This window comes from Heterodontus francisci, chromosome 2 (assembly GCF_036365525.1).
Source record: "Heterodontus francisci isolate sHetFra1 chromosome 2, sHetFra1.hap1, whole genome shotgun sequence".
In the NCBI taxonomy this organism is placed as follows: Eukaryota; Metazoa; Chordata; class Chondrichthyes; order Heterodontiformes; family Heterodontidae; genus Heterodontus; species Heterodontus francisci.
Genome location: NC_090372.1, coordinates 95,236,427 through 95,258,114, shown reverse-complemented (window position 1 = coordinate 95,258,114; position 21,688 = coordinate 95,236,427). Strand labels below are relative to the sequence as shown.

The 21,688-nt window shown below is 43.3% G+C and overlaps 1 protein-coding gene across 2 annotated transcripts in view; it reads left to right on the top strand.

The window, feature by feature from the left end:
• sp4 (sp4 transcription factor) overlaps positions 1–21,688 on the top strand; it is a 108,483-nt gene that overhangs the window by 47,022 nt on the left and 39,773 nt on the right. For both annotated transcript variants that reach the window (XM_068008935.1, XM_068008943.1), the window contains exons 4-5: positions 3,934–4,171; positions 14,476–14,675. In XM_068008935.1, coding sequence (XP_067865036.1) covers positions 3,934–4,171; positions 14,476–14,675 — 438 coding nt within the window. The remainder of the gene's footprint in view (positions 1–3,933; positions 4,172–14,475; positions 14,676–21,688) is intronic.

The following is a 21,688-nucleotide window of genomic DNA, read 5'->3' as shown; positions in this document are numbered from 1 at the left end:
TATATCACAATCCCCCTCCCTGATCTCTACACCTACATCGTCCTTCTTCATAGCGAACACAGATGAAAAGTAATCATTTAAAACCTCACCTATGTCCTCCGGCTCCACACACACATTGCCACTTTGGTCCCTAATGGACCCTACTCTTTCCCTACTTATCCTCTTGCCCTTAATATACTTATAAAATGCCTTACGATTTTCCTTTGTCTTGCCCGCCAGTGTTTTTTCATGTCCCCTCTTCGCTCTCCTAATTACTTTTTTAGGTACCCCCCCCTGCACTTTCTATATTCCTGTAGGGCCTCCACTGTTTTCAGTGCTCTGAATCTGCCATAAGCCTCCTTTTTCTTTCCTTATCCAATCCCCTATATCCCTTGACATCCAGGGTTCCCTGGACTTGTTGGTCCTACCCAGTGTGGTTGACTCTTAAAATGTCTTCTGAAATGGCCTAGCAAGCCACTCAGTTCAAGGGCAATTAGGGATGGGCAACAAATGCTGGCCTAGCCAGCAACGCCCACATCCCACAAATGAATATAAAAAAGGGGTACATGTTGGCTCTGAACTCTCACTATTTCCTCTTTGAATGACACCCACTGGTCTGATGTAGACTTTCCTACAAGTAGCTGCTCCCCAGTCCTCTTTGGCCAGATCCTGTTTTATCATATTGAAATCTGCCTTCCCCCAATTCAGTGCCTTTATTTCTGGCCCGTCTTCGTCCTTTTCCATAACTACCTTAAATCTAACAGAGTTATGGTCACTATCCCTGAAATGCTCCCTCACTGACACTTCTACCACTTGTCCAGCTTCGTTCCTTAGGATTAGGTCCAGTACTGTCCTTCGCTTGTAGGACTTTCTACGTACTGACTCAAAAAGCTCTCCTGTATGCATTTTAAGAATTCCGCCCCCTTTAAGCCTTTTGCACTAAGACTATCCCAGTTGATATTGGGGAAGTTGAAATCCCCTACTATTATTACCCTATTATTTTTACACTTGTCTGAGATTTGCCTACATATCTGCTCCTCTAAAGAACAAAGAACAAAGATAATTACAGCACAGGAACAGGCCCTTCGGCCCTCCAAGCCTGTGCCGATCCAGATCATCTCTCTAAACATGTCGCCTATTTTCTAAGGTTCTGTATCTCTTTTCTTCCTGCCCATTCATGTATCTGTCTAGATACACCTTAAAAGACTCCATCGTGCCCGCATCTACCACCTCCTCTGGCAACGCGTTCCAGGCACCCACCACCCTCTGCGTAAAGAACTTTCCACGCATATCCCCACTAAACTTTTCCCCTTTCACTTTGAACTCGTGTCCTCTAGTAATTGAATCCCCCACTCTGGGAAAAAGCCTCTTGCTATCCACCCTGTCTATACCTCTCATGATTTTGTACACCTCAATCAGGTCCCCCCTCAACCTCCGTCTTTCTAATGAAAATAATCCTAATCTACTCAACCTCTCTTCATAGCTAGCGCCCTCCATACCAGGCAACATCCTGGTGAACCTCCTCTGCACCCTCTCCAAAGCATCCACATCCTTTTGATAATGTGGCGACCAGAACTGTACGCAGTATTCCAAATGTGGCCGAACCAAAGTCCTATACAACTGTAACATGACCTGCCAACTCTTGTACTCAATACCCCGTCCGATGAAGGAAAGCATGCCGTATGCCTTCTTGACCACTCTATTTACCTGCGTTGCCACCTTCAGGGAACAGTGGACCTGAACACCCAAATCTCTCTGGACATCAATTTTCCCCAGGACTTTTCCATTTACTGTATAGTTCACTCTTGAATTGGATCTTCCAAAATGCATCACCTCGCATTTGCCCTGATTGAACTCCATCTGCCATTTCTCTGCCCAACTCTCCAATCTATCTATATTCTGCTGTATTCTCTGACAGTCCCCTATCTGCTACTCCACCAATCTTAGTGTCGTCTGCAAACTTGCTAATCAGTCCACCTATACTTTCCTCCAAATCATTTATGTATATCACAAACAACAGTGGTCCCAGCACGGATCCCTGTGGAACACCACTGGTCACACGTCTCCATTTTGAGAAACTCCCTTCTACTGCTACTCTCTGTCTCCTGTTGCCCAGCCAGTTCTTTATCCATCTAGCTAGTACACCTTGGACCCCAAGCGCCTTCACTTTCTCCATCAGCCTGCCATGGGGAACCTTATCAAACGCCTTACTGAAGTCCATGTATATGACATCGACAGCCCTTCCCTCATCAATCAACTTTGTCACTTCCTCAAAGAATTCTATTAAGTTGGTAAGACATGACCTTCCCTGCACAAAACCATGTTGCCTATCACTGATAAGCCCATTTTCTTCCAAATGGGAATAGATCCTATCCCTCAGTATCTTCTCCAGCAGCTTCCCTACCACTGACATCAGGCTCACCGGTCTATAATTACCTGGATTATCCCTGCTACCCTTCTTAAACAAGGGGACAACATTAGCAATTCTCCAGTCCTCCGGGACCTCACCCGTGTTTAAGGATGCTGCAAAGATATCTGTTAAGGCCCCAGCTATTTCCTCTCTCGCTTCCCTCAGTAACCTGGGATAGATCCCATCCGGACCTGGGGACTTGTCCACCTTAATGCCCTTTAGAATACCCAACACTTCCTCCCTCCGTATGCCGACTTGACCTAGAGTAATCAAACATCTGTTCCTAACCTCAACATCCGTCATGTCCCTCTCCTCGGTGAATACCGATGCAAAGTACTCGTTTAGAATCTCACCCATTTTCTCTGAGTCCAAGCATAACATTCCTCCTTTGTTCTTTAGTGGGCCAATCCTTTCTCTAGTTACCCTCTTTCTCCTTATATATGAATAAAAGGCTTTGGGATTTTCTTTAACCCTGTTTGCTAAAGATATTTCATGACCCCTTTTAGCCCTCTTAATTCCTCGTTTCAGATTGGTCCTACATTCCCGATATTCTTTCAAAGCTTCGTCTTTCATCAGCCGCCTAGACCTTATGTATGCTTCCTTTTTCCTCTTAGCTAGTCTCACAATTTCACCTGTCATCCATGGTTCCCTAATCTTGCCATTTCTATCCCTCATTTTCACAGGAACATGTCTCTCCTGCACGCTAATCAACCTCTCTTTAAAAGCCTCCCACATATCACATGTGGATTTACTTTCAAACAGCTGCTCCCAATCTACATTCCCCAGCTCCTGCCGAATTTTGGTATAGTTGGCCTTCCCCCAATTTAGCACTCTTCCTTTAGGACCACTCTCGTCTTTGTCCATGAGTATTTTAAAGCTTACGGAATTGTGATCACTATTCCCAAAGTAGTCCCCTACTGAAACTTCAACTCTGTCTCTCCCTGACTGTTTGGAGACCTGTAGTACACGCCCAGCCAAGTGATTGCCCCTTTTTGTTTTTAAGTTCTACCCATATGGCCTCTTTGAGGAACTTTCCAAGATATCATCCCTCCTTACTGCAGTAATTGACTCCTTGATCAACACTGCAATGCCACCTCCACTTTTAACCCCTCCCCTGTCATGCCTGAAGATTCCATACCCTGGAATATTGAGCTGCCAGTCCTGCTCCTCCCTCAACCATGTCTCTGTGATAGCAATAATATCATAATCCCATGTGCTAATCAATGTTGAGGTACATATCAGCCATGATCTAAAAGAATGGTAGAACGGGCTTGAGGGGCTGAATGGCCTACTCTTGTTCCTATGTTCTATGTTCCATTATTGAAATTTATATAAATGTGTATGCCATAGGTTTATCAATGATGTCTGTATGGTACCTAAGAATATGGGCATTTGTTCAATTTAAAAAGGTTGTATTTACAAAAACTAGATGTTCAAGTAAAAATGAATTGTTCGAATTTTATTGCATCGATGCTTTGACCACTTTTTTATGTACAGTTCAAATATAAAGAACAAATAACTTTACATATAATACTGTTCCACAGGTCAACAGCAGACCCAGGATGGTGGAGATACAAAATGGCATCTGAAAGTACAGCCCGCCACTGTAACTCCAGTTACAGTAGCTGTTGGCAGCATTGCCAATGCTGCACTGGGCACTGTTAGCCCTAACAACATCACCCAAGTACAGCTCCAGCCAGCTAGTGATCCGGATGTTCAGCCTGGCAAAAGACTAAGAAGAGTTGCCTGCTCGTGCCCTAACTGCAGAGATGGAGAAGGGAGGTGAGTGATAAAAATTTTTTTTTTACTTTTACTATGTGCTCTAGTGTCTGAATTTCTAAAAAGCTGTATTAAAAGTTATTTGGACTTAGTGAGTGCTCTGTAAAACTTAGCAGCAAAAATTCATTTTGGCATGGAGCGTGGGGATGAAATAGTTTTTAAATGTTATATTTTCATTTTTCTTTTAGCCCCAGTTTGAAAACCATTCTTAGTGTTTGCCTTCCATTTCCTGAAATCCTTGCCATCAGCAGCACAGCCAGTCCCCCTCCCCCTAAAGATAGAGAAATATGCATATCTAACTCTGTAAAAGTGGTTGTAGAAATAAATTTCGATTAAATGCAAGATGTTTTGAGAATGGTCACCCTTGTTCAGTCGAGGCAAAGGAAAATGGGTCCAACAGGCCAAACTACCTCAATCTCGAAGACCCAAAGGAATTTTGTCTTTCAGACATTGGAGTAATGTGGACTGCAACTATTTTAATTCTCAAGAACATCATTTAAAGAGGAAACAACCCCTCATAACATTGCCTATATTTTGGTTCATTTAATCTCATCCCCACAGAATGAAGCATAAGTGCAAGTTATAGTGAATGTTTTTCAGAAATTCACAGGTGGCCTTGTGAGTTTGCCGAAAGGGGCAGTTGTTTCTGAGGAGGCAACTGAGGAATGCAAAAGGAGTTGGATGAAATATGCAACTGGAGAGAACAATGGCAGGTTAAATTTAATACAAGTTTTAAGAACCACAAAAGGAAGAAAAAAATGGGCAACGTAACTATTACTGTTCTTGCTGTAGAAAAATGTTAAAGGTGAAATTGAATGAGATCTATAACAGTTTGCATTGTTGAACATAGAAAAGCACTTTCCAAAGCATTTCACAGAGATGTGAGAGGAAAAAAGAACAAAGCAGGTTGAAGGAGGAGATATTAGATGGGGTGACCAATAGCTTGATCAAAAAGATGGGCTTTAAGGAGGGTCTTTGAGAAAGAGAGGGAGGTGGAAGGGTTTGGGGAAGAAATTCATGGGAGACTACAGGCATGGATGGTAATGGTGGGACAACGGAAGGGGAATGCACCAGAAAAGCAGAGAATTTGGGATCAGGATTATAGAGCTTGAGGTTACAGAGATGAGGAGGGTCAAGGCCATGGAAGAATTTTAAAAAGGATGATCATTTTAAATGTATGCGGTTGGGGCACTGAGAGACAATGGGGGTAAATAGACAAGTGAGATTTGGCGCTGGTTCAGATGCTAGGCTGCAGAGTTTTGGATGAGCTGATGGTGGAGTATAGGGTTTAATAGATGTAATGCTCACCATGTACGGTACCTGCTGAGCAGCAACCAACAAAGTAGATAAAATGTTGAACGGTACAAGTCAGAGGACATCCTGCACAAGCTGCATTGTACTCTGGTCACATCACATCTTAAATTCTTTGTGCAGTTCTGATCAGTGAGACATGAAAAATGTTCAAATCTGGAGACAGTGAATCGAGCCACAAGTCAGAAGAATCAGTTATTTGCGATGGCTGGAAAAACTTGGGTCTTTTGGTCTATATAGACTGAGAGGTTATCTCAAAAGACATTAAGTATTAGAAAATATAGAACATAGGTTCAAGCTATTAAAAGTAAAATTTAGGACTTGTATCAAGAGTAGTTCGCACATGGAATAGAATTATGGTTGCTGTAATAGAAGCAAAAACCCTGGAATCATTTAGGAAGCAATTGAAAATTGTGATTGAAGACACTATTCGGCTTCGTGGAATAGATGAGCAATAATGGGACGCACTGTGTTGATACTGATACTGTATTGCGCATAGGAAGAAGATGAGGGTGGTGGTTATCTTATGACGGAAGGTTAGACAGTTTGGGTCTGTGTCCATTAGAGTTTTGAAGATGAGAGTTGATCTTATTGAAACATAAGATCCTGAGGGGTCTTGACAGTGTTGATGCTGAAAGGATGTTTGCCCTTGAGGGAGAGGCTAGAACTAGGGGACACAGTTTAAAAATAAGGGGTCGGCCATTTAAAACGGGGATGAGGAGAAATTTTTTCTCTGAGGGTTGTGAGTCACTGGAACTCTTTCCCAGAGAGCAGTGGAGGCAGAGTCATTGAATATTTTTAACACAGAGGTATATAAATTCGTGACTGACAACAGAGTCAAAAGGTATCGGGGGAAGGCAGGAAAGTGGAGTTGAGGCCACAATCAGATCAGTCATGATCTTCTTAAATGGCGGAGCAGGCCTGAAGGGGCCGAATGGCCTACTCCTGCTCCTAATTCGTATGTTCGCAGGAAGCCCAGTATCTTGCTTGCACCATTCTGAAATGCTTCAGATGCTGCACTTCAGTCTTTAAATGCATATAAATATAGTAACTGCACCAGAATTTGTTGAGCTTGGATTACTCTGTTAAATAAATTGATAGCATAGTACCAGAGAGTGGTGAGAATAAGGAATTTTCTGCTACAGCAGACAGTTGACTTGTATATTATAGATGTATTTAAGGGGAAGCTGGATTAGCCTGGGAGGAGGCTTGATTGGAGCATAAACACTGGCATGGGCTGGTTGGGCAAATGGCCTGTTTCTGTGCTGTATATTCCATGTAATTCTATGCTACTATAAATAAATTCAGTTCACTTTACTTATTCAGTTGAAAGTTAAATTTTGAACAATTTCATGAACTGTTTCTTTAAGCAAGAGCTGATAACATTCAGAATAGAGACAGAGGAAAGGTCCATGGTTTGAACACAGGTTTACAGCTCTTCTGCACCTGTTCAAGTCTGTGCAAAGTATTTGAATGGAAACCATAGTCTTTAGACTGATTATAGGGGCCTAGCTTCTTTGAAATGAATTCTACCCATATGCTATTAAATCCAGTTTCCATTGACTGGTGGCAGACTTGTCTTCTCGTCAAATTTCAAGAGTTTATTTCAGTTGCAGTCAGCTATTTGAAACCTACACTTGGAGAACTTGGCGACAGTAGCACAGGCCTTGCACATAGTAACTTTAGGAACAGAGAGTAGTCCATTCAGTTCCACGGAAACTGCTCCGCCATTCAATTTGATCATGGTTGACCTGCATCTCAACTTTATTTACCTGTCTTTGCACCAAATCCCTGGATATCCTTACCGAACAAAAATCTATATCTCAGACTTGAAAACTCCAATTGTCCTAGCATCTGCAGCCTTTGGGGGAGAGTTTTCCAGATTTCTGATAACCTTTGTGTGGAAAAAGTGCATCTAGTTGATTTAGTTCCTGAATGGCCAAGCTCTAATTTTAAGATTATGTCTCCTTGTTCTTGACCCCCCCACCAGATTCTCCAATCCAACAAGAGATAATGTAACCATCTCCCCTTGACATTCAATGTCATTACGATCGCTGGATCCCCCACTATCAACATCCTGGGGGTTACCATTGACTAGAAACTGATCTGGAGTAGCCATATAAATACCTTGGCTACAAGAGCAGGTCAGAGGGTAGGAATCCTGTGGCAGGTAACTCACCTCCTGATTCCCCAAAGTCTGTCCACCATCTACAAGGCACAAATCAGAAGTGTGATGGAATACTCTCATTTTGCCTGGATGGGTGCAGCTCCAACAACACTCAAGAAGCTCGACACCATCCAGGACAAAGCAGCCCACTTGCTTGGCATCCCATCTACAAACATTCACTCCCTCCACCATCGATGCACAGTGGCAGCAGTGTGTATCATCTACAAGATGCACTGCAGCAACGCACCAAGGCTCCTTCACCAGCACCTTCCAAACCCATGACTTCTACCACCTGGAAGGACAAGGGCAGCAAATGCATGGGAATGCCACCACCTGCAAGTTCCTCTCCAAGCCATGCACCATCCTGACTTGGAACTATATTGCCGTTCCTTCACTTTTGCTGGGTCAAAATCCTGGAACTCCCTTCCTAACAGCACTGTGGGTGTACCTACCCCACATGGACTGCAGTGGTTCACGAAGGCAACTCACCATCACCTTCTCAAAAGCAATTAGGGACGAGTAATAAATGCTGGTCTAGCCAGCGACGCCAACATCCCATGAATGAATAAAAAAAATACCTTGTGCGACTTGTCTTCATAAAATAACTCTTTAAGATGGCATGTGGTGGTATTCAGATAAACTAGCTCTGCACTCCTTCTAAAGCCAATATAGCCTTCCTAAAGTGCTGTGCTTAAGACTGAACTCTGTACTCCAGATGGGGTCTGACAAAGGCTCTATATAACTGTACCACAGCTTCCTTCGCTATGTTGTTCCAATAAAGGCCAACATTCAATTAGTCATATTGGTTACTTTTTGTACCTTTCTACAGACTTCCAATGATTTGTGTACTTGGACTCTCAAATCTCTTTGCTCCTCTACAGTGCATAGTTTTTCACCATATAGAAATTACTCCGATTTATCTTTCTTGGGCCCAAAATGAATTTCCCATATTGAACTCTATTTTCCATAGCTTTGCCTGCTCAGTTAATCTATGTCCCTTTACAGTTTTCTGCTCTTATCTGCAGTACTTGCTGTCCCTCTTAATTTTGTGTCATTTGCAAACTTGGATACCCAACTTTCTATTCCTTTAAAATAAAAGCAAAATACTACAGATGCTGGAAATCTGAAATAAAAACAAGAAATGCTGGAAATACTCAGCAGGTCTGCCAGCATCTGCTTCTCTCTCCACAGATGCTGCCAGACCTACTGAGTATTTCCAGCATTTCTTGTTTTTATTTCTATTCCTTTATTCCATCCAAATTATGAAAAGTAAAAATGAGGGAATTGACCTTCAATTGAAATGGGACCATCTTTGAATCCATGTCATGACAACTCTTTAACATTGTTTTCCTCATCTATCACCAGATTCTGCAGGTACTGCACACGCGTTGCTGTCTAAACTTTTATATAATGTGTAACTGCAATGAAGAGTTTTTGTTAGTTGAGAAAAAATGCAATGCATGATATGATATAGTGAGAGATTAAGATTTTAAGAAGGTCATTCTGTTTTCATAAAAGTGGACATCAATGTTGAAATCTGTGCAACTAGTAAAGATACATAGCTGGCCTTTTTATAGTACAGGCTGAATCGTGGGAAAACTCTGCTGTTCTGATCTTGCACTGTAAGTTGTGCTGCTGTTCTCGCTGTGAACTGGTGGCTAAGTATATTCAAGGGATCTGCATATGAAGTGCATTGTGTCATGGTGTCAACCTATTATGTCCTGAAAATGCAAGCCAGGCCTGTTGATGGTGATATGGCATCAGAGTATGTGCTGAAATCACTAGAGCAGTTGAGCTGACTACAATTAGATGTCCGAGAAACTTCCAAGCCTGTTTGAGAAGAAGACACTGAGACTAGGATGCTTTGGTGGAGACTGTTTATTGCTTGGCGCAGAGCTCACTATTCCATTCCTAACAATCTCTAGCCAGTGCTGGCTGGCTCTTTAGTTAATTGTACTCGGATGTATATATAATCAACACCCAACACCTGTTCACCCTATTACCTTCAATTACTAGGTATTTAACATCCATCAACAGAACTTATTGGACACTAACCTTAGACTGATGGCAGACAAGACCAAGGAAAATTTACCTTTCATCTGGCCACAGCACCCAAATAATCTGGTAGTCGAAGATAATAAAAGCATCTTGAGAGCTATCTTGCTGGGATACTGAAAATTCTTAGCTGACGCTGTTTGAAGTTTAATATCTGCCAACCTCCTGTTCTTGTGAAACTGTCACTGTTAACCATCACCATTCACCAACAAGACTCAACAATGTAAGAGTAGAGGTTATCATTGGTTCAAAGATTTCCCATTGATTGCATTAGATCTCAACAGCACACCCTCTGGTTAAGCATAGAATCACTGACATCAACTTCAAGATTTATGGATTGTTCTGTGTATATGCAGACTCCCGAAGTTGCTGTCAGTTTTCAATGGAGTAATAACAGTGAACACTGACAGTTCTGCCATTATTAAAGTAATTTACAGCATAGAAGAAGACTGTGCAGCCCATCAAATCAATGCTGATTCTCCACGGAGAGATCCAGTCAGTCCCACTCCCTGCTTGATTCCCATAGCCCTGCAAATTTATTTCCTTCAAGTGCCCATTCAATTACCTTTTGAAATCATTGATTATCTCCACTTCCACCACCCTCATGGGCAGCGAGTTCTAGGTCGTTACCACTCGCCGTGTAAAAAAGTTCTTCCTCATATTCCCCCTGCATTTCTTGCCCAAAACCTTCAATCTGTGTTCCTAGTCCTTGTACCATCAGTTAATGGGAACAATTTTTCCTTGTCTAACTTATCTAAGCCTGTCATAATCTTGTACACCTCTATCGAATCTCCCATCAATCTCTTTTGCTTCAGGGAGAACAACCTCAGCTTTTCCAACCTAACCTTGCAACTAAACTCCCTTATCCCTGGAAACATTCTGGTAAATCTCCTCTGCACTCTCTCGAGGACCCTCACATCTTTCCTGAAGTGTGGTGACCAGAACTGCACGCAATACTCTAGTTGGGGCCTGACCAGAGCTTTATAAAGGTTCAGCATAACTTCCCTGGTTTTGTACTCAATAACTTTATTTTTGAAGCCCAAGATCCCATACGTTTTGCCAACCACTCTCTGAATATGTCCTGCAAGCTTCAAAGATTGATGCACAAGCACCCCCAGGTTAGGATGGGCAATAAATGTTGGCCCAGCCAGCAACACCCAGATCCCACAAACAAATTAAAAAAAGGTCCCTTTGTTCCTGCAAACTCTTTAGAACTGCGCCATTAAATTTATATTGCTTCACCCTATCTCTTCTGCCAAAATGCATCACCTCACACTTGAATGTATTAAGTTCCATCTGTCACTTGTCTGCCCATTCTGCTACTCTATCTCCAGCTGCAGGCGATTCGTATCATCACTGTTTGCCACTCGTCCAAGTTTGATATTATCGGCAAATTTTGAAATTCTACTCTGTATTCCAAATCCAGTAAAAAAAAAGCTGTAGTCCTAGCACTGACCCTTGGGGGAACACCACTGTCTACCATCCTCCAGTCTGAAAAACAATAATTTAACACGACTCGTTTTCTGTCCTTCAGCCAATTTTGTATCCAGTTGGACACTGACCCTCGTATTCCATGAGCCTCAATTTTATTTACCAGCCTTTTATGTGGTATTTTGTCAAACGCTTTCTTAAATCCATATAGAGAACATCCACTGCATTCCCTTCATCCCCTTTTTGCTTTACAACTCTAACCAAATGGATTCTTTCCTTGTCGCCTCAAAGACATTCCCCACTTTCCAACAGTACAATGTCTTCCCTAATCAGCACTGCCACCCCACCTCCTTTTTTTCCTCCTTTCTTTTCGGATCACTTTATATCCTTGTATATTTAGTGCCTAGTCCTCACCATTTCTAATCCAGATTTCTGTTATTGCCACTACATCATGTTCCTATACTGCTATTTGTGCTTGTTGCTCTCCAAATTTATTCACCACACTTTGTGTGTTTGCAAACATGCATTAAAATCCTATATTTGCATTTCTCGTAGCCCTTCTCAGTCTGCTATCTAATATGGAGCTACTTCCTTCTCTAGTACTGTCCAACACACTCGCATTATGCACCTGATTCCTCCTTTCCACTTCTATATGCTGGTGCCCATCCCCCTGCCAATTTAGTTTAAACCCTCCCCAACCACACTAGTGAGCCTCCCTGTGAGGACACTGATCCCAGTCCTGTTGAGTTGCAACCCATTCCTTTTGAATAAGTTGTTTCTGCCCCAGAGCTGGTCCCAATGCCCCAAGAATCTGAAGCCTTCCCTCTTGCACCATGCTTTAAGCCACACATCAATCCTCCCTAATTTTCTATTTCTACTCTTGCCAGCGCATGGCCCTGGGAGTAATTCGGGGATTACTACCTTCAAGGTCCTACTCTTTTAACTTCCTCCCTAGCTCCTGAAAATCTGAATGTGTATGACCTCAATACCTGCCCTTGCTATGTCATTTGTACCAATGTGTATCATGACATCTGGCTCACTGCCCCCTGCAGAATATCCTGCACGCTCTCTGTGATGTCCTTTACCCTGGCACCAGGGAGGCAACACACCATGCGGGACTCAAGATGACAGTTACAGAAATGCCTGTCTGACTATGGAATCTCCTATAACAGCTGCATTTCTACACTTTGCTGCTCCCTCCTGTTCAGTCTCATGCCCATTGGTGCCATGGTCTGGACTGGACTCCTTCAAGGTATCGTCACTCCCAGCAATCTCCAATGCTGAGTACTTGTTTGAGAGTGGCACATACCCTGAAGACTCCTGCACCTCCTGTCTCTTCCTAGTCTTCCGGATGGTCACCCACCTGAACTCCTGAACTCCTCCTACCTGTACGCTGATCTCCTGGAAAGTAAGATCCAGGAAACTCTCCTGCTCCCTGATGCTCCACAGTGACTCCAGCTGCTCCTCAAGCTTGGAAATCCTGAGCTCAAGCTGAAGCAGTTGGAGATACTTCCTACACACATGGTCGCTCAAGACACATGAAGTGTCCTGAAGATCCCCAATGGTGCAGGAATTGCAAGCAACAGGTTGCAGCTGCCCTTCCATGATCTAAAAAAACTCTTCCCTCTTTTAGAATCTATCTGGTACTTTGTTTAAACTATTAATTTTAATTAATATCTGTAGACCTACTCTGCTACTACTCCCTCTCCCTCTCTCTGCCATTGCTTTATCCCTGCTATCATCACCGTGATCTCTCGCATTATCTCTACATTTTTTTAAATTAACTATAGCTTTGGGCCAAGAAGGCTTAGTGGTTTCAAGGGCTGTATTTTGAAATTTGTACGTCATTTATCAGACTTTCTGTGAACATTTTTGAAATTGTACCAAATATTTTTACTCCAGCTCATTTAAAATTATACTTAGAAAATTGGCATTTTTATGCATGGGGGTGCAAAGTGAGTACGGGCTTGTTTTTAAAATGGGCTGCTGCTACTTCGACTTCAGTTAAAAGTAATGAACTGTCATCGTTACTTTTGAATTGTGATTTTTCGAAGACTGTCCAACTGCCTGTCTGTCTTGTTTTAAAATAAGAAATACATATACCATATGGTACTGAGCATGGACTACATATTCCACTGAAGCATGAAACTTCACTAAGTATTACATTTGGTCACAATCTGATAAGTGCTATTTATTAATGCTTTGGCATGTTCTCATATTTCCATTTGTCTCCAGTGCATTGAGCAACATACTGAGGGAAATTAATAAAAGTAAACTAAGTCTAGTAGTGACATGCCAAGAGCCATAGATGTATCTTGCACTCTTGCTCAGGAGACCATAGTTCAAATTTGGTCTTGACTGGTTCACCCTGGTGCCTCTAGGGGGCAGATTTTGCCAGTCATTGTCATTTCTGGAAAGGAAGTTAAATAATACCATAAGTGAAATTTCTTGATAAATGGCTGGTGTGTTTCCGAGTAGGTTAATTTAGCAGTGCTCCATATTAACGCCAAAAGTGCAACCAATACATGAGTCAGCATTTCAAACAAGAAGTTGGGATAACATTCCAGGTGGAATCATTCAAAATAAATCATATCTGCCGCTGAGCTTTCCTGTTTTTAATGCCTGAGAATCTTAAGGATACAGAGGGGAGTAACTTTTGGGAAATGGAAAAAATAATTGAAATAAAAATTGCAAAAGAAACTGAAAATAAAACTGGTTACATTGTGGAATGATTATATTTGCAGCCTAAATAGAGTTGTGCTTCAGCTGATATTTATAGGGTTCGTTAAAATAATTGCCAATTTCTTTTTGAAGTCCACATATATCTCCTGTGGAACATTCCCTTTGATTATGCACTGTGGTTTCCTGGAAGCAATTGATTAATGAAACATGGTAGCTCATTATAAATGCATGTTGACTGCCTCTGATTTTCCATAAGTGTTTATTGTATGTACCCTTATTATGGTTTCTTATCACCAACCTGAGGTGGGTGGAAACTTTGCCCTGACAAGGCCATCCTGGAAAAGCAAACATAAGGCCAGCACTCAATGTATCTAGGTCCCAGCCAAACTAGCAGTTGTTCCCTTTCCAGTGGTCTCCCACTGAATTTCTGATAGGGGTCTGCTGGAACAATTGAACAATTTTTGGGCCACTGGAGGAATGTTAATTTTAATGGTTTTAAATTGCCCTATCTTTTAATGCTTCAGCAATTTGTTGAGAAAGAAGCTACTATTTATACTTGAGTGCTGCATTATTTTCACAAAGGATGACTGGCTTACAGAAAATGTTGGCATGCTTTACTTTATCTTTTGGAAACTTCCAATTGTAATTTCTGTTTAAATAGGGGCTCAAGTGAACCAGGGAAGAAGAAACAGCACATTTGCCACATGGAGGGTTGTGGAAAGGTCTATGGGAAAACTTCCCACTTACGGGCACATCTTCGCTGGCACACTGGTGAGAGACCATTTGTGTGCAACTGGCTCTTCTGTGGCAAACGTTTCACACGGAGCGATGAATTACAGAGGCATAGAAGAACTCATACAGGTTAGTAAAGCACAAAGAAGGACTTCCTTTCTTTAAGTAAAATTTAAGACAAAATTGCAACTGAAATAAGGCCTGTTTCCAATGTTCAAGCCTATTCTGCCCTTTATTCCCTGGCTCTCGCTTTCTTCCTCCAACCTGGGGAAGAATTCTTTGAAGCTATGTTTTAACTCGGCTCTCACCAACGTCATTACATAATCAGCCAGCAGAATATGTGATTCAAGTGTCAGTGGCTTTGTTCCAGCACAGCCTCTTATCAAAAGGAAAAAAAATCAAGTCTCTGGGAGCAGTTGGGGGTTCATGATTGTCTCAGTGCAGTGTGAGCTGCTTATGAAAGCTCCAGGGGTAAAAAAAACTTCTTGTCTTCATCATGGACACTCAACTCACAGCTAAACCAGATATAGCATTCCAGTGCACAAACCTACTTCAAGTTCTCTCTCTTCTAAGGGATTCCTGGTCTAAGTATTCAGTGTTCCCAAATTATAAGAACATAAGGACTAGGAGCAGGAGTCGGCAATTCAGCCCCTTGAGCCTGCTCCGCCATTCAATACGATCATGGCTGATCTCATCTCGGCTTCAACTCCACTTTCCTGCCCATTCCCCATAACCCTTCAGCCCATTACTAATTAAAAATCTGTCTATCTCCTCAAATTTACTCAATGTCCTGGCATCCACCGCACTCTGGGATAGTGAATTCCACAGACTCACGTCCCTTTGAGAGAAGTAATTTCTCCTCATCTCTGTTTGAAATCTGCTACCCCTTATCCTAAAACTATGACCTCTCGTTCTAGATTGCCCCACAAGAGGAAACATCCCCTTAATCATCATATATACCTCAATTAGATCTCCTCATTCTTCTAAACTCTAGAGAGTAAATGCCTAAACTGCTCAATCTCTCTTCATAAGACAAACCCCTCATCTCTGGAATCAATCTAGTGAACCTCCTCTGAACTGCCTGCAGTGCAACTACATCCCTCCTCAAGTAAGGGGACCAAAACTGTACACAATACTCCAGGTGTGGTCTCACTAATGCCTTGTACAGTTGCAGCAACACTTACCTACTTTTATACTCTATTCCTTTAGCAATAAATGCCAAAATTCCATTATCTAACTTTTTAATTCTTATCACACTGTTCAAATCCATTCTCTGCCAGATTTCATTTCGAAGCAGCAGTGCATGTTTTGGAGTCCTATTTCTTTAATGTTTTTGTGTGTTTTCTGTTTACATTGAATTTTTAATTGACTGGACTGTGATACTGAAAAAAGAACTTATTTGTATCTGAAGTTGATGGAAAGCTTCCTGAGGTGCTTTTGCATGCCAATTGAATATTCAGATCAGATGTGTGACTATGAGTATGTAAGCATGCATGAATATTTGTTTATTGTGCTTTGAAGCAAGACAGAAATCAGAGAAGCGTCACCATCACATATAACAAAGCCATTAGAATAGCTTCAGCAGTTGTCCAATAACAGCGCTGAATGATTGTCTTACAATTTGTAGTAATGTTGGATACTTGCCTCTTCTTATAAAACTTTACATTGCAATCTTAGGTGCCTTCATGCTGGCACTTAATGTTCTTCTATCTCTTCCAACAGGAAAAAAAAAAGCTTGATATTCATTAGTCTGGCAGGAAGATGTACATGTAAACTTGTACAAATATATTGAACCTTGGTAGCAATATTTTATTTTCATTTTCTATAAATATTTTAAGTGCACTTTTCTTGAAGATCACTGACCTGGTGGGGTCAATTCTCTCAATGCGTGCTGTCAGTACGCCTGCAAATGCCCTATAAATAGCAGATCAGTCAGCATCTGAACAGACAAGTTAGTGTTTTGGTTTAAACTGCTATTCTTATTGGCTTTGGTTTACTTTGTTATACAATGAACATAAAATATTAAATTTGGAATTCTGTTGAGTATAATTAAATAGGTGCCTTTGATCTGTTCAGTTTTGGAACATATTTTGCAGTGCATTTTTTCCATTTTCTTTCTTTTAAATGTCTTACTTTCAGTTTTGTCGACAATGCTGAAGTATTTAAGTGAAACTGAGTATGATTGGTCTAATAATGCTCTTAACAGCTCCCATTCTGCTAGAAAGTCACTGATGAAGTTGTACCAATCAGTCAAAAGCACTTAATTTTCTTAAAACCAATGGGATCAAGCACCTCATTGATTGTTCTCCTTGGGACAATATTTCAGCATCCTCAAGTTTTAAACTACGTTTGTGCCTAGTTAATAGGGGGGCTAGCTTTAAAGGAATTATTCAGTTATGAATTGTTAAATGCAAAACAGGTTTTGTTTCTGGGCTGTTGTACAAGAACATTCAGAAATTTAAAAAGTAATGGACTCTGCTTTATCACAGAACAGTAGTGATGCTGCAAAGGTTTCATATTCAACCTATCCATTTTAGTTAGCACTCTGTTAGTACTGGGATATCGATAAATACATTAAAGTTGAAATTAAATTATTTATTTTCTAAGTATGTGCTGGCACTCCCTTCTCTCTCTTACTAGTAAACTTCTTGCTCTCTGAAGACAGCTGCTAAAATCAGTTAATATTCCCTTTCCTGTAACTAAGGTGTTAAACATTTTAGAACAAAAACACTTTTCATTCTTGGCTAAATCACAATTTCTCTGTTAGTTATTTCCTCATCCAATTTTACATTAGTTCAGATTCCAGGAGACTGCCTTCACAAGATTACTCCATGCTTATACTACTAAACCCAACTTATCCCAGCACCAGTTTCTGTGTGTCCAAAATTCTGCTGTTCAAGTGAGGAAGCTAGATTTAGTGGTGTAAATGGAGGCAGCGGTTCATTGATGTGCAGCTGGGCATACTCTCCATTTCTATGCTGTACTACATTGGCCTCAAGCTTACACAGATTCCATTGCTTATTAAGATGTCCTCCACAGCTTAGTGGTCGCAATCTCGGGCTGAATTTTTAGGCCCCACCAGGGCAGGAACGGAGGTAAGCAGGCGATGAAAATGCCGGCCGACATGCCAGTTTCCCAACACTTTTCCCGGTGCCGGCGAGCTTCACCAGGGCAGTTGGAGGTCGGCCCCGGGAACCCACCCGATCTGTTAACAGCAGCTATTAAGACTGTTGGAGCTTATTGAGAAGATGTTGCGAGCCATGTTCTGAATTTGATGGGGGCACATGGGCTGCACACTGGGTTTGGCCATCCCAGGGAAATAGTTGGGCCCTATGAGAGGCAGAGCAGTGCAGTGGGCAACTCTGCTATCGGCACATAGCTGCCATCGGTTCAGTGCAGGTTGCCAGGAGAGTGGTCAGTAAGCCCTCTGGCAGTGCAAGGTGTTGTCACCTTACGGGTATCGCGGGCCCACAAGAGCCGGGGGCAAGGATTCCAGACACAATTGAGGGGACCACCTGAACACAAGGAAGGCAATGGCGGCACGACTCTCAGATTTTGGTCCTGTGGCAATGAGAAGCAACACTATTCACAGAAAGGCCAGAGCCTGGGCATGAGGAGGACAGAGGAGAGGGATGAAGGGCAGGAAGGCAATGGAGGCCAATACGTTCAACCACCGAAGACTGAGATGACAGAGAATCAGTGCTGCAGGAAACTGTGGCTCTCCAGGCAGATGGTTACAGAGATTTGTAACCTTGTTGCTGAATACCTCACACCTCACAGCACTGCTCGCCATGCTGTGCCAGTGGCTGTCAAAGTCACTCTGGCTTTGAATGTCTTCGCTTTCGGCTCCTTCCAAGGATCAGCTGCGAATGTTGGTGACATTTCGCAAACAGCTGCACACCACTGCATCTCACAGGTCATTGTTGCCCTATTTGCGAGAACTGGAGAGTACATTCAATTCTCGACAAATGCAGCCTCACAGGCACAGAGGGCAGTGGGTTTCACCACCATTGCTGCATTCCCCTGGTTCCGGGTGCCATCAATTGCACCCATGTGGCCATTAAGGCAGCCAGTGAGATTCATCAGCAGGAAGGGCTTCCACTCACTCAACGTTCAGCTGGTTTGTGACCACACAAGAGCTTCCTCAGTGTGTGTGCTTGCTTTCCTGGACGCCGCCATGACTCATTCATTCTCTGCCAATCCAGGCTACTGCATCTCTTCCCACCACCTCCCACCCCCAGTCTCCATGGATGAATTCTAAGGGACAAGGGATATTCCTTGAAGAGATGGCTACTCACCCCTTATGAGAGAGAGAGACAGCGGTGCAACAACCAAAGCCATCTGCTCACTAGCACAACCATTGCACAGGTCATTGGGCTTCTCAAAATGCAGTTCCAGTGTCTGGACCGGTCAGGTGGCCCCTCCAATATCCTCCTGCAAGGGTCTCTCTCATTGTGGTCTTCAGCTGCACACTCCACAACATTGCCCACCAGAGACGTATGGACCTTGTAGAGGGTGAGGCCCTGCAATGACAGAGGTCATCAGAGGAAGAAGAGGAGCAAAACACTGAAGTGCCCCGGCTGCACAGGGAGGTGACAGGCCTGGCGTGGGGCTCTCTGGTCTCATCAGGATGTCACTAGAATATAGGAACATAGGAAATTGGAGCAGAAGTAGGTCATTTGGCCCTTCGAGCCTGCTCCACCATTTTAACCCAATATCCCCATATCCCTTAAATAAAAGCAAATTACTGTGGATGCTGGAAATCGGAAATAAAAACAAGAAATGCTGGAAATACTCAGCAGGTCTGGCAGCATCTGTGGAGAGAGAAGCAGAGTTAACGTTTTGGGTTCTCTCTCCGCAGATGCTGCCAGACCTGCTGAGTATTTCCAGCATTTCTTGTTTTTATCTCCATATCCCTTGATGTCATTAGTCTCCAGAAATCTATCGATTTCTGTCTTGAACATGCTCAATGATTGAGCTTCTACAGCCCTCTGGGGTAAAGAATTCCAAAGATTCACCACCCTCTTGAGTAAAGAAATTCCGCCTCATCTCAGTCTTAAATGGCCCACCCCTTATTTTGAGACAATCCCACCATCTTGGGGATCAGTCTGGTGAACCTCCGTTGCACTCGCTCTATGGCAAGTATATCCTTCCTTAGATAAGGAGACCAAAACTGTACACAATACTCCAGGTGCGGTCTCACCAGACTCTATATGATTGCAGCAAGACTTCTTTACTCCTGTACTCATATCCTCTTGCACAGAAGGCCAACATACCATTTGCCTCTTAATTGCTTGCTGGACCTGCATGCTAGCTTTTAGTGACTCACTAACAAGGACACCCAGGTCTCTTTGAACAACAACACTTCCTCACCTCTCATCATTTAAGAAATACTTTGCCTTTCTGTTTTTTTTCACCAAAGTGGATCATTTCACACTTATTCACATTATATTAATGTTGGGGATCATCTTATTCAGGCCTGTTTCAACTGAGCCCCTCTGATCCAGGAGGAACAGCATGGTCTGGAACTCACTGAGCTGCCTGTGCTAACACTTCCATTGAAGGTGCAGACAGAAACATGTAAACCCTTACTGCCAGTGGAGGATGCACATCTGCCCAGGGGTTTACCGTTAATGTACACGGACCCTTGCTGCCCTTCACCACCTCATACCTATTTTCTTGTCCCACATTAATAAAAGGAGGCTCATGCGTCTGGCATCATGTGTCAATATTTACATTGTGCTCATAAAGACAAGTAGAAGACACCCCAGTGATCCACTCAGTGCTCTGCCCAATGCGATGGCCTCTGCTGTCGGCCACTTATGCGTGGTGCTCCCCATGTGGTCTCTGAGGAGGTTGAGGCAGACTGATCGCTTGTCTCTGCATGCAGCTGAGATGCATGTGACTGTTGTCCTCGACATGGAGGTGACAGTGGGGGCAACTCCAGAGGCTATTGTACCTGCACCATTGCAGGGGCAGCCTTTGTCACTGGGTCCTGCTGCACAGTTGGCCCCTCAGTCAGAGTGGCCAAGGAGGCCAGTGATGACGATGAAGCCCCATGAGGGGTGGCACCCTCACCCTCGGTGACTGCCTCAGCCCTTGGCTGGCATTCTGGGTTGCTGGAGGGGTCCACCAACTCGGGTACAACTGGCATCCATGCCAAACATCTCTGTGCCAGCAGTGCCACTGACCAGTCAATGCTACATAGTGTGGCATGTATTCTGTGAACGTCAGTGCGCAGTTCCTGCGTGCGTTCCGAGTGCTTCTGCATATGGCTCTCCATGAGGTTAGCCACTCTCTCAGTGGAGGAGCTAGTGCTCAAAGATCTAAGCTGTGTTGGCGCACATGAGCTGAATGGACTCCTCCATCCTCAGCCCATGCCAGTACACTGCCTCAGGGAACTCTGATATGTGAGAACACATCTGTTGTTGCAGATCTAAGTAGAGACTCTTTTTGTTTCCTGTGACTCCCGAGACCCTGCATCTGCGCATGGCAGTATGTGTCCTCCATCCTCCGAGGGCACTGCCCACAGCTGCTTCTGTTGCCTCCTCCTGCACACTAGTGATGTGTTCTTCACCCACTGCCACCCTATATATCCATGCTTGAGGACCCCTTGAGATGACTGTATCTGAGCTGGTAGGGGTGCGCTTGTAAGGTGTGACTGTGCTTGTTCTGGGGTCTGCTCGGGTTGCGTTTAGCCCAGTTTTGGTACGGGAGTTGGTCATTGCTTCTGGATGTCAGAACCTGTGGGAGACACAAGAAGAGATCATGAGAACTAGTCTTGGAGAGCAGTAGCCTCTGCAGTACTGAGACTTTAGCATGCTGTTGGACGCAGTGGAGTGCACTGCACCACCTTGATGTACGCATTCCAGTTTCTTGTTAGCCCAACTCACTTCTGCCAACTTGCTGGTGGTCTGTGACCAGGGCAATCTCCATGTCTCCTCCTTTCATGCTTGTGATGGTGTGTAGTTAGAGAACCCCCTCCTCTTGTCTGGGCCCTCTCATGGTCATTCTGTGCCCATTTCTCCTGCAAGGACGAGAAAAGAGAGATTAAATACTGATGGCCTGCATGGTCAATGACAGCAGTTCATACATATAAGCTGAATGTCTTAGTGCTGGCAGGTCCTCAGCAGCACTATGGC